The sequence below is a fragment of the Anoplopoma fimbria genome, chromosome 6 (genome assembly GCF_027596085.1).
Source record: "Anoplopoma fimbria isolate UVic2021 breed Golden Eagle Sablefish chromosome 6, Afim_UVic_2022, whole genome shotgun sequence".
NCBI classification, from domain to species: Eukaryota; Metazoa; Chordata; class Actinopteri; order Perciformes; family Anoplopomatidae; genus Anoplopoma; species Anoplopoma fimbria.
The window spans coordinates 6,180,284-6,194,104 of NC_072454.1; the positions used below are offsets into that span (position 1 = coordinate 6,180,284).

At 38.0% G+C, this 13,821-nt stretch overlaps 1 protein-coding gene across 2 annotated transcripts in view; it reads right to left on the minus strand.

Annotated features, from left to right (window-relative positions):
- Nucleotides 1-13,821, minus strand: part of LOC129092309 (echinoderm microtubule-associated protein-like 6) — a 68,421-nt gene that overhangs the window by 33,134 nt on the left and 21,466 nt on the right. For both annotated transcript variants that reach the window (XM_054600217.1, XM_054600216.1), the window contains exons 2-8: nucleotides 12,809-12,968; nucleotides 8,315-8,413; nucleotides 8,062-8,130; nucleotides 7,159-7,344; nucleotides 6,511-6,646; nucleotides 2,264-2,337; nucleotides 1,324-1,451 (exon numbers count right to left, since the gene is read on the minus strand). In XM_054600217.1, the coding sequence (XP_054456192.1) occupies nucleotides 1,324-1,451; nucleotides 2,264-2,337; nucleotides 6,511-6,646; nucleotides 7,159-7,344; nucleotides 8,062-8,130; nucleotides 8,315-8,413; nucleotides 12,809-12,968 (852 nt within the window). The remainder of the gene's footprint in view (nucleotides 1-1,323; nucleotides 1,452-2,263; nucleotides 2,338-6,510; nucleotides 6,647-7,158; nucleotides 7,345-8,061; nucleotides 8,131-8,314; nucleotides 8,414-12,808; nucleotides 12,969-13,821) is intronic.

Genomic DNA, 13,821 nt, shown 5'->3' on the forward strand with positions numbered 1-13,821 from the left:
AACCTTAACTTTTAAGAACCTGTAAGGTTTCGGTTCTAGATTCTTTCACTGTGTTTTACAGACCAGAAGTCTTATTCAGGAAACATCTTAAAGTAGCTCCTATCTGGCAGATTTATGGGAATATGTGGCATGTCACTAATTTAAAAAAATAAAGCAGGGATCCAGTGCAGGAGGCAGCTGGTAGTGTGTTGTTGAGGTACGATCCAGTTTGAGTAATAGATTGGTGTTTGAAAGACTCATCAGATAACTAAACTCTACACGGTTTGTAATACTTCTGTCAGCTCTGGCAAGTTACGGTGGCAGCCGCTGTTTTATCTTTGAGAACAGTGTATAAAAATACTGGATTCTGCCCTTGTATGTATCTAATTAGCCAACGCAGCGTCTGCTGGATGACGTGCTTTATGTTTTTCAGCAAAGTTGAGCCAAGTTCAAGGCATTTGCCGCACAAAGTTGGTCCAAATGTTACCAAATTCACAAAGCCCTCTAAGCAGTAACAGTAGCCGGTCAAACAAACAGAAAGACGTGGTGAGACTCCAAAATGGTACGATTCATGCGGACTTGCTCCAGTCTGTGCATTGGTTTTGGTTCATAGAGTGTATATAAGAAGGTTTTGGCTCGATTGTTTTCAACATAGTGGACGGGTCACAGACTTTCTTATTTTGCAGCTTAACAGCGAACTAAAATATGAAAACATTTGAGGCGAGAAAACAGGAAATGCACTGACAGAATCTTGACTCGTATTTGGTTTGCGAGTCTGGTGCGTGTGCGATGGGCGGACCTCATCAGCACAAAGTTAAGGTCAGGTCGTCATTGTGCAAGTTCTGCTGGGGGTTATGAGCGTCTTCACCTCAGCGTTTTTAAACATGTAAAATGATCCATGACTACAGGGTCAACCTGAACTTTTGGGATATATGAGTCAATAAAAAAACAACCCCGGGACTAATGTTGTAATTTGTTTCCACTACACCACTGACTAATATAGTCACTGTAGGCCGTACAGTACTGTTATACACAAGAGGACATTTTATTTATCATAGTTTATCATAGTTTAACCTGCCAGGATTATAACTGTAAAATGCATATGAGATATGCTAGAAGTATACATGAAGAGGAAAGTGAGGGAACCCAACAATCATGTCAGCATCTCTTCACTGTTCAGCTGACTGTGTGTGTTCATATATAATTGGTCTCTCAGGAATCTCAGCAAACAACGTGCAGATGCTGGAGACGAGCAGAAACCGTCACACACCACAAATCAACTCAAACCACTCAACAAAATATTTGTTTGAGTATGAGTGTGAGTGATGGTGTTCGTGCACTGACCTGACGGAGCGGTCGTCGCTGCCGGTGACAGCCAGAGGTTTTTTGGGGTGAACGTCCAGCGCCCAGAGCTCGCCCTCGCTGTGACCCTGCATGATCAGCAGCGGCTTGTCCCGATCCCTCACCATCACCTGGACAACGACAGACAGGGACTTACTTACTTTGCACAACTGTTTTTAAATGACGCTACTTTTAACCTTGGCTGTCAAGTTTAGGCTTTTGTGTCTAAATACCTTCAGTACTCTACTAAAGTACAAATTCTAGGTACTAGCACTAGTACTAATTTCTACTTCTACTCCACTACATTCACATGAGATCTTTAGTTACTTTACTAATCAAGATTTATACACAAAAACATATGAAGAGTCTGTAAAATGATGTTTTGTTATTAATTTAACTGCATAAAAGTTTGTACAAGTACAGCTGAAATGATCATGAATTAAACCATTAATCAATTAGTCAACTGATTAACATTTTCAATGCTAAATCTCCTGTCTAGTGTCCTATTTACTTGTTAACCTCATTAATGTGAATGCTCATAGGAAGTATTTCTCAAGGCTGACTTATACAAACACACATAGAGTGTAAATGAAATAAAATATGTGATTAAAGAGGAATCTTCATTTGTTTTCCGCGGGTGTTTTTATGGAAATATGGATCATTCAGATCAGTTTGAGGAGTGCCTTTGGTTTACATGTTCCACGTTTTGTGGAATGCAGTGTTGAACTCCCACTGGTCTCCTCTTGGTCTTTACTTGGTTTCTGTTTAGGTAATCTTGAATACAACACCGCTGACTGGGTGTTCACATGTTGCAGTGAGGTTAGCCAATGAGGAGCCAGCATTTAGCTCACCAAAATAAAAGCGTCTTTAAATAAACGTCTCTGCAGGAAGGAACAACATGGGGCTGTCTTTTTATTTCCCGCCATTTGTCTCCTTTTCTCACCTCAAAGATTTCGCTGTCTTGAGTTCCCGCCAGGATCCGGTCGGCTCGCCAGCAGACGCTGCGAATAGACAGACCTGGAGGAGGAAGAGGAGGAGGAAGAGGGTTAACGCTATTTTTACCACTTATCGGCACAAGTAAAAAGCTAACGTTAGGCTTTTAACTAACTACACCAGGGTCGCATAAGCTGGTGTATAAATAACATGGCTGTGAAGAAGGACAAATTGACAAAATGATTGTTAGGAATCTCCGTAAACCACTTGTTAGCAACTGTCTTTATATAGACATTTAAAAGCTTCAAAATTCATGTGAGGGATATTGACTGATGCATCTTATATCGTAGATCAAATCGTTAAAATATCTAAAGCTTGTGTTGACCACAGAATTTATTTCAGGCATCTAAGCAAGAACCAATTAAAAGATTAAAGAACCGGCAGTGTAAAGTGCTGATTTACTTCTGGGTTTTGGGACTAATTCCTGCAGCACCAATGATGCAAACAACTGCAAACAGTGCTGACAGAGCTAACAGCGTTTACCTGAGGGCGAACCAAAAGGTCGGTCCGTCCGATGTCGTCACAATTACCCAGAGCCCAAATATATTATTTATATATTAATAATAGCTTAGCTGCAGTTATATAAACTGTTGGGTTGTTTAATTAATAATAAAACCTCATATTTACTAAACTCTTAATTAAGTATACGTTTGAGGCACTTGAGTCTTTTCTTTTCAGGCTACTTTGTACCTTTACTCAGAGGGAAACATTGTACTTTTTTCCTTTACTACATTTGTTCAAAAGGGAAATATTACTAGTAAATGATCACATCTACAGGAGAATGCAGAAGTAGCAGGCTATAAAGGAAAGATTTAAAGCTTTTGCAAAGCTTTTTTCCCCTCTCTCTCAGTACCCTTCCAACCTCTCCGTCACACTCCTGTTCCCCAGCATCTTAAAATTGAATTAGCAGAGCCGTTCAGCAGCGTGGCGCTCAACAATTAGAGCGTCTGCTGTCGCTGACGGCATGAGCCAGCGTGTGAGGTTTCCTGTAACTTTGTTAAAACCTCCTTCCCTGCAGATTCACCAGCCAAAGCAAACCTGATACCAGACAAGTTTAGGAGGTAAATTGGAAGACTCGCACTGTAGGAGTACTCTAGGAAAGTCATCTCAGAAGTGTTAATAGCAGCAGAGAGGAAAACTTCACCTTAACAAATACAGTGCTAAACCACCCAGAGGAGAGAAACGTGACAACATAGTTATCATGTGTAGCTTTCATTTCATTTTGACGTCTTCTCTTCCTACTCACACTCAGGCTCCTGAGACACAACACTTTGATTTATTACACTAGAGGTTTTTTTTCGCTCCTCACTTAGCTTCTTGATGTTTACTCTCATATTGCACGATAGGAACATCTGTTGGATGTGTGGGAGTGGAGCCATGAACAAATGATGCATTTATTGTCGGCCTCAGGAGAGGAATTCAGATATTAGTCGTCCAAATGAACCTTTAAAGGGTTCCACTTAGAAGAAAACTATGGAGAAATATTTGTATGCACTGCTAAATTCTTTCTGGCTCGTTTTTTTAAATCATGAGCCTTGATGAAACTGTAGAAATGATTTATGGTTTTCCTTAATATGCAGTTTTAATAGATAATGTTGAATTGATAATTGAATGTTTGCCATGCATCCTTATTAAAGTATCACACACTATCAGCCATTGTTAAGGAAACTATCACAGATGCAGCAAACACACATTTTATCATGTGAGCTTCCTATTTTGGTTTTACACAATATGCAAATTAACTTTAACTTTCCCAAAAAATTATAATAATCACTTTGTTTCTTCAGATTATTACAGACAATTACATAACAAGTAACATTTTGAGAGGTATAAGTTAACATTTTTCTATGATGGTCGCCTCTTGCAGTAGTTTAACAATAGTCTTTGTATGTTAAATGTTGGCAGGATGAGAGTTAAAGTGAAATAAAAGATGTTTCTTGGACGACCATCTCTGTAAACTGCAAAACATTTGTTTTCGTTTTATACCTAAACTTTTGGACAATTCTGCACAAAACTATTAACTATTAAAGACTGCACAACTCTTTCATTTTATTTTAGATATATTGTATATTTTTTTCTTCTATTCGATATTTAAATTCTTGATATTTATTTTTATAACTTGTTTTTTATTGGTTTAATCACAAATGTGAACATTGTGGTGGATCTAGAAGAAAAGTCATCAAAGTCAGAGAATTCATTCTCTGGGAATCATAAATGTAAAAAGAAAATCATGGTAATCCATCAAAGCGTATTTGAGCAGACTTTTTCAACCAACATGGCTGATAACAGGACAAACATTCAGTCTCATTAATTGTATTATTTTCACACGGAGTGGGATGCTTTTGTCCTCAACCCTTGTTAAAGCAGAAGTCTGATCTCCTGCTGAGGAGTAACTTTCTTCAAAGCCCTTCAAGGAGTTGAAGGAGTCAAACTTCCACACTCTCCAGAACGAGGCCATTTCCAAACTCTGCCTGGAAATAGAGAAGAGAAAACTTTTACCTCTTTCCCTCTAGTATTTTATTTTCAAACTTCTTTTGCAGGAATCTTCAGAGGAGGAGACGGAAAAAGGAGGCCAGGGGCTTAATGGTGCACCCCCGCCGCTTTTCCTAAAAGAATAACATCTCAATCGTCTGCTGGAGAACAGCATTAAGGAGTTCAAACGCTCACCCCCTCTGGGTTTTCACAAAATTAGACCCCTTCTCCTGCTGAAGACAAACTTTTACACCCCTGCTCTCCTGAAAACTTCTCCTCAAAGACAGAAAATCAGGTCATTTCAGTCTCCAACTAAAGACGGAACTTGACAACTGAACATCTTTACAAATGTCTTCAGATTGAAAAAGAGAAAGACTGAAATGGAGGTGAACGATTCGAGCCTCCTCCTCATTCTTTCAGAAGGAGACTGAACCGTCACAACCTTCAACTGACAAAAGAGTCTTCGATTACAAAGTGACCTTTTTCTCTTCTCTCCATTCTGCTCTGGTGAAGAGGATGATGGGTAAAGTCTGCCTTTAGAAAAAGGAGATGAAGTGATATTTAACGTCAGTGGGTTTATTGAAGTTAGATGAGCTTTGAAGAAAAGGTTTTTAAATAGCCAATCAGGGTGTTTGTGGTGGACAAAGAGATTTAAATGTCAGAACGCTCGTTAAGGTTTCACTCAGACACACAAATAACGGATTTGTCAAGTCTTTCTGCCTGGTATTAACCTGCAATACGGAGACACAATACAGAGTATTTATATAAACCTTGCAATTAACACGCAATATTGAAATTTGTCTAATTGATTAGAAATGTGGCATGACTTTCTTTATAAAATCCAACCAGTGCATAATATTAGTGGGCTGATAGATGAAGCCTCTTTCGTATGATGAAAGTCTCAACAAAGAGTTGAGAAATATGACAACCAGAGCTGATGACAGCTAGCTACAGTAGCTTGGAAAATATCAATAAGGTATTGGGAACTTAATTTGCTGTATTTATTGTTAATCAGACCACAAATGAGAGACAAGAATTACATCCACTCACTCCCCGCAGCTGGGAGACTACTGTGCAGAAAGAGGAAGCATCTATTCCATCGAGAAAAAGCCTTCAGTGTCATTCTTTGCTCTTCTTTCACTGGAAAAATATTCTCTATGTCTGATATAACTGATGCTGTTGTTGCAGCTACGCAAACCTCTTCAGAACAAATTGTCAATTCTCCGCATTGTCTCACACACACACACACACACACACACCTGAGCAGCTGCCAGTAGCTCCTCACAGGATCCAAGCTTTGGTTAACCAGACACAAACTCACTACTTGAAGATGGATTTTCTAGATCTCACAATTCTCGATTCTGCTTCTGTGACATGAAGATAATCTATCTGCCGTGGAAGGTTAGCACACAGCAGTGCTCACCAAAAACAAACTGTAGGCCGCCATTGTTGTAGGATCAGCTTTTTTGAAACATTCATGGATGCTTTTCAGTCTCATTGCTCATGTTATTCTAATTGTTAATAAATAATCAAAGCAGGTGAGAAGCTCATTAGCACTGAAGCTAACTTGGCTATTCTCGTTGGTCACATGAATTTGATCTTGCACATCAAAGCAGTCCATCACTCTGATGTATGGGCTCTACATTTGTTTGTCCAAACTGAATAAATGTAATGTTTTTGCTGATGTTTTGACTGTATTCTGGTGTTTAGTGCTGCTGTCTGTACCTTTGTAACCCTGCTCGGCCTCTCGGAGGTCGATCTTGGTGATCGGTTTGAAGTCGGCGTCCCACAGTCGGATGCAGCCGTCTCTGCCTCCCGTTGCAAAACCCTCCTCACAGGAATACATGCTGAAGATGCCAGCCTGCAGAAACAGACACACACACAAACTTGGGTCATTTATGGTACCCACAATTATATTTCTGGATCAAAGCTTTAGGTTGTTGATATAAATTAACTAATGTTTAATAAACCATAAAGAGAAATATATAGGTCTTCATTCATAAACTGAGCAAATCCTTCCTTTTTACAGTAAATTCACACAAACTCCAGTGAACAGTTTTCAGGGTAGAAAGTCAAAAACACATCTAGTTTGGTTGGTCAGAATGGTTCCTACAAAGTTAAGTAGAGCGCAACATACAAAATGTGTAAATATTAAAAGTAAAGAGCCCAACGTACTTTTTGAATATTTTCTTAGCTTTTTATGCTAAAAAAAAATCCAAGTCAGACCATTTATTATGTTATTTTATTATAAGGAGAATAAATCAATCCACCATGTCGTAGTAAAAGCAGTAGTAGCGGTCGTACTTATATAAGAGATGTTTCTACTTTTGACTCTTTGCTGAGAGCTTTTAATGGAGGTCAAAGGTCACCCACCGAGTGTGCAGCCTGAATTGTTCGTATCAGGTTGAGGAGCTTCCAGACGTAAATGTCCCCGTTGAGCGCTCCGGAGTACGTCAAGTCATCTTTAGCAGACGCCACACACAAGATCGTCTGCAGGTCGCCTGTCTTCCCGAAAATCCCTCTCTTTGGAGTGAGAGCGTTACCACACAGGGACCAGAACTACAGAAAGAGAGAGAGAGAGAGAGAGAGAGAGAGAGAGAAGGGACACATTAGACCTTTAGATATTAAGCTACGGTGACCTATTGACCTTTACGTTAATGTTTATTACAGCTTTATTCAGACTATTACAAAAAATTAGCGGTCCTGAGAGCTCAACACACTGCAAAATTAAGAAAACATCTTGACCAACACATAGCTGCAAAAGTGTGATGCACATGGACACGCTAGTTGTTGCCATAAATTTTGTCTTTGAAGTTATTAAAGTTGCTTTTTGGTTTATTTTAATAATATAAAAAACATGCTATGGCAAAAACAAAAAACTGTTTATGTTTGGTTCCTGCAGCACAGTTCTTTGCAGCGTTTTGTCTAAATTCTGCGCATGTGATGTCAAAGTGGTGAAGATGTTTTTGCAGTGCGTTGATCTCTCAGGGCCACCGTAGAAAGAGTCAAGATGCTTGTTGAGAGATCACTGGTAGTCAGATAAATGTTTTTACTAAGGAACAGACACAGTTTACCATCTTTAGTACTAATGATTAGACCAAAGACTACAACTGTCACCTCAAACTGTCAATGAGAAATAAACAGGATTTTTACAGCACAAACTCTATGTGTGTGTGTGTGTGTGTGTGTGTGTGTGTGTGTGTGTGTGTGTGTGTGTGTGTGTGTGTGTGTGTGTGTGTGTGTGTGTGTGTGTGTGTGTGTTCATTTGTGTGTTACCTTGATGTGTTTGACTCCACAGCTCACCAGACGGTTTTGTTGAAATGGATCCCAGCTGACATCGAAGATCTGGAGGACAGAGGAGATGTTAGCACACAAATACAGTCTATGTAACACACACACACACACACACACACACACACACACACACACATACACACACACACACACACACACACACACACACACACACACACACACACACACACACACACACACACACACACACACACACACACACACACATACACACCCGGTCTGAGTGTCCGGTGGCTGTAGCCAGGATCTTCCCTCTCTTCCACTCCCAGATACAGACTGTGTTCTTGGCATCCAGGCCGACCGAGGCTAACCTCTACAGGAGAGAGGGAGAGAGAGAGAGAGAGAGAGAGAGAGAGAGAGAGTTAGTTCTGTAAATGGAAAAACAACAGTAGAAAAAATGTAAATATCATCAGGTCAGCAGCTTTCCTGAACCTGAACTAAGTGCTTTCAGCTCCTTGAACAAAATAATTGAAATCATGATTTAGTTGCCATGGCGACTATAACAGTGAGACAGATGTAATACTTTGAGAGGGAATATTTTGCAGATATTTTCAATAGAAAAGTTACCTTGAGATTTAAAGTTATAAAAACTTACTGAAAATTGTTGTCACAATTTAGATACCTAGTTTAAATGCTCTGAACAAACTTAGAATTGTTATACTGTAACTGTAAACTTGTTATGTTTTAGGAAACTCAAGTTTATATAATTCAATTTTCTATTTTATGATGGTGTTTAAAATAATGAAGTTAACAGCATACTCTGCACTTCTTTTCTTATGTGAAGTCAAACTTGGACCAAATCTCATCTTTAGCGACTGAAGCTCAGCTCTTAATTATAATTTTTTTGAAGGGCAGCAGTGGTGCAGAAAGCCCAATATGAAGTATTCCAGACTGTGTGGTGCGACTTAATAATAAATCAGCTGCTCCAAAGCCTGAGCTCTTGATTAATTATTCAGCTGGATTTATGATTATTTTATTGATTCAGTGTTTGCTCTGATTTACTCACAGTTGTTAAGTCATCATGACCGAAGTGCCGGCCAAAAGCAAAAACTGCCGACACAACAGCCCGGATCATTTAAATCATCACTTCTCAACTAAGTTGCAATCTGTTTAATTTATTTTTAACAGTTGGGCAGAAGGAAATACGCCCTCAGAACCATAGACAACAAAGCTCCATGCAGTTAACTGTCACTTTTTAAAGCCAGAGTTTCGTTTTCTTCCTATGCAACAGATTATATTATTTAGATATTGAGAGTTTTCACAGTAGATTTAAATGTTTCTGCTCTTAACTTGTTGGGTTTGTAGCTCTTCAAACACTGATGTAAATGTCACTTTCCTGAGGCTTATTTTGTGTCTATAACTTTGCAGAAAACAAACAGCAGTCTTCTGGGTTAAAGTCAGGTGTTTTGTTGACCCATCCATCCACCTCTTCCTTTGTTTCTCTTTGATAAAGTCATCTGGCTTCATCCTGTTTTCCGTCATAATTAACTTAATTTGCTAAAGTCTGGTTTGTATTTATTTTTGATGTGAATATGAGCAGGAAGTCTGGAACGAAATGAACAACAGGACTTTGCCAGATAAGATTTACAGTCGGGGCATTTAGCTGACAGAGCAACTTACAATGAAGCAGAATTTATAAGAATTATGTCATGAGGTCAAGAGCAATCAAAGGCTGCTATTTGTTCTGAATGTGACCTGGTGATACATTTGGGCGCGGCCTGCTGCACTAGAGATATTGAAAAAAGGCCCAGTGGCACTTTTGGGGAAATTTGAGAAAAGCACAACTTTATGGTACACAAGACTTTTTCCACAATTCATTCAACAAAAAAAGAGTATAAAGAAAGTTAATCTGACATCATCCCCCAAATTTTTCTATGTGGTTGAGGGATTTGGTGTGAAAATGTAATTCTCGCTGCGGGGACATCCTGAGACATTCAAATCCACATGGGGTCCAATCATACAATACTTTGATGAATTGAAGACTCTCTCTTTAGATTCATAAACTTTTTCCGTTTCCTTTGGACTTTAATTTTCATTTTTGTCTTTTTTAATTTATTATTATTATTATTATTATTATTATTATTATTATTATTATTATTATTGTATATATATATATATATATTTTTTTTTTATATTGTAATTTTCTTCTTTTTTTTTCCTTTTTCTTAATTCCTTTTTTTTTTTTTTTTTTTTTTACTCATAACTTTTCTATCTGTTTTTCTCCAATATCATCCTGTAATTTGTTAACTTATTTATATAGAGTCCTTGAGTTATTAATATTGCAATGTTCTTTCTGCATCTAGGCAGTGTGATCTGTTCTGTGTTGGGGGGTGGGAGAAAATGGAAAAATGACATGTACATTGTATGATTGTATTCTTTGTGCTTTTGAGAATAAAAACAATATTTTAAAAAAAGAATGTTAATCTGTGGAAGAAACTGTGAAATGAACATCTTCCTCTTATGGCAGGTGGTCAGAAAATGTCAGACTTTCCAGTCGGACTTGAGGATGTTAATCAAAATGCTCATCCCAACAATAAAACACGGAGCTGCTGCTTCATGAGAGGCCAGAGACTGACTACTACTTTGTATCTGCATGTGTGAGACTGAAGCTCTGAGACATTGTTCATTTACTCAGAGTGCCGCCCACTCACATCCAGAGACAACTCATTTTGAATATTGCTCTCTGACGGCACACTGAGCTGTGTTTAATTTTTCACAGAAACCTGAAAACTAATTGAACACCTGTCTGAAGACAACTGAACTCTCCAGGAGACATTGAACCTGTCACGCTGCTGTAAACTCATATAATGTTTGTCTGATGACGTTTAACAGCAGATGAACTGAGTCACAGTGGAGAGTCAGTGGGAGGAGGAGGTGATGATGGAGAAACAGGCACAATATAAATCAACCAGCAGGTGACTGTGAGATGGAAATATTTTATACAGGCTCCATTTGAACGAGGTTTGACTGGAAATAAATCTGCGTCAAACAGTCAAACATCAAAAATATAAACAGTTGAGACAGCTCTTCATCGCAAAAGTATCAGAATACATTTACAAATACCAACGTTTTTAGAAAAAGCCAAATGAAATAATATAAGATAATATATCAGATATTTTTATGGTCGTCTTGAGGATGAAGTGCAAGGAATTAATGTGCATCTATTATTTGTAAAACAGAAATAAAAAAGCTATAAACTATGTACTGTAACCCGTTTTTAACCATGGAATTAGTAGTATCACCAGCAGTAGTAGTATTTGTTCTAAATAGATAAAAACATATTTAGAGATAGCTACTTTGAAAACATCTCAGAATTGGTAAAAAAAATCATACTGATTTATTTATTTTTTATCAAATATATGACTGAATCACATTAAATGTGTGATATTAACAACAATGAATGAGTTTATTTCGTCAAAATAGTAGATTTATCATCTTAGCATCACTACCTTTACCACTAAATGTCAATTCAACTGTTTGGTAGAGCATGCTTAAGACAGTAAAAATTCAAATTTATGAATCAATTTCAATATATATATGACGTAAACACAATAAATGTATCAAACTAAAAACAATGAATGATGAGAAGTTTTTTATTTCCAATTAAATCGTCCAATTCGATTACATTAGCTTAGTTTCACTACCTTAACTATAAAAGGACAACTGAATCTTTTGGTAGAGCACATTTTTATTTGACCAACATTACATAATTCTAATAAGTAAGACCTTAGAAATATTATGCTTACCTTTAAAAACTAGACTTAACATGTCTGGAGTTACTTTTTGTTGCTAACTTCCTATAACGAGGTGCACTGAACAGACAGACTACTTAAAGACTCAGTGACATCTTTAGCCTAACAGACCCAAACCGAGAGGTAGAGACGGCTCAATAAGTTTAAGTTTGACATTTATTTAATAGATAAAGTGACTCAAAAAGTTGCTCTACCAAACAGTAAAGCAGAATATTGAGGGGCATATTTCTAAGACTCTAACCCCCATTTATTAGCCTAAAACTAAATATAACATGCCAAACAATCTAACACTCTACTAAACTAAACTAAAAAATAAACTAGTGTTGAAATAGTATTTTTTGAAAATAAAATGGACAGCAGAGAAATGTATTGGGAGTTTCTCATTTTTTTAAATCAGCCATTGATTTTCCAAGTTACTGAACCAAAGTGATGAAAAACCATCATCATCATCATCATCATCATCATCATCATCATCATCATCATCATCATCAGCATCATCATCATCATCAGCATCATCATCAGCATCATCATCGGCATACTTTGTCCATCCTCCATCACTTCTTCTCTTCCTTTCCTCCCCCTCTTTTGTCCTACTTTTGCTGTGTGTGTATGTGTGTGTGTGTGTGTGTGTGTGTGTGTGTGTGTGTGTGTGTGTGTGTGTGTGTGTGTGTGTGTGTGTGTGTGTGTGTATAAAGCACTATTCTTCTGTGACCTTTAGGTTGATGCACGAGTGTCCTTTAATGACAAAAAACATCTGTTGGACGGACACACACACACAGCCACAGCGGCCAACCAGTTGAATCAGATTATGGGTCATTAATGTTGGTCAGTGTGTGTGTACAGAATGTGTGTGTGTGTGTGTGTGTGTGTGTGTGTGTGTGTGTGTGTGTGTGTGTGTGTGTGTGTGTGTGTGTGTGTGTGTGTGTGTGTGTGTGTGTGTGTGTGTGGTTTGTTACCTGTCCGTCAGCACTGAATGCGAGGCAGGCGATGCCGTGTGTGTGTCCGTCCCGGAGCAGAGAGACGGTCTGGACGGTGAAGGAGTCCCACACACACACATAGGGATCCTTACCCACCTGACCCGTCGCCACCAGGGAGCGCTCCGGGTGCAACGCCAGGCTGAGGGAGGGGGAGAGAGGGGAGGAGGGGAGGGAGGGAGGAGAGGGAGGACAGTTTACAGTGAGAACTTATAACCAATCAGTGGACTTCATTCATTTAGCCAAACTAAAGTAAATACCAACACCACACTGTAAAAATACAACATTACAAGTAAAAGTCATTATATGAGTATCTTACTTAATAAAAGTATATTAGTATATTATTATATATAAGTATTAGATATTTTTTAGATGAAACCATCTGAGAAGTTTAGAGGAGAAATGTCACCTGATGACAAAGAGACACACTTAGACACATTGATTTTATTTAAAAGGCTTTTTATTGTATTTAATAGTCTTAGCAAATGTCTTAATGTAAAATACATAGAAGTTCTCCAAGGTAAAAGTAGCCAAACTTTAATTCAAGTAAAAGTCCTGGAGTAAAACTGCCACGTAATTAAAAATATGTTTGTATGTGTTATATTAATATGTTTTAATATTTATCTTATATGATTGGATGTCAATATGACATGTCTATAAATAAATAAGATAAAAAACACAAATAAAAATAGAAAAGAAGTGAACATGTCAACAGTCTTAAAATAAACTTTTAGTTCAAATAAAACACTTTTTTATAATATATCTTCTTCTTCCTCTTTATCTCTCGGAGGGTCAGAGTGTGTTCTCGTTAACAAAGAGACTTCTAAAAATACGCTCACTGCTTAATGGTATCATTAACAACAGACACACACACACACACACACACACACACACACACACACACACACACACACACACACACACACACACTGTCTCCTCTCCGCTCTGTTGATGGGGTAATGATCCCTGATGCTTGATTGTGTGGGTGTGTGTGT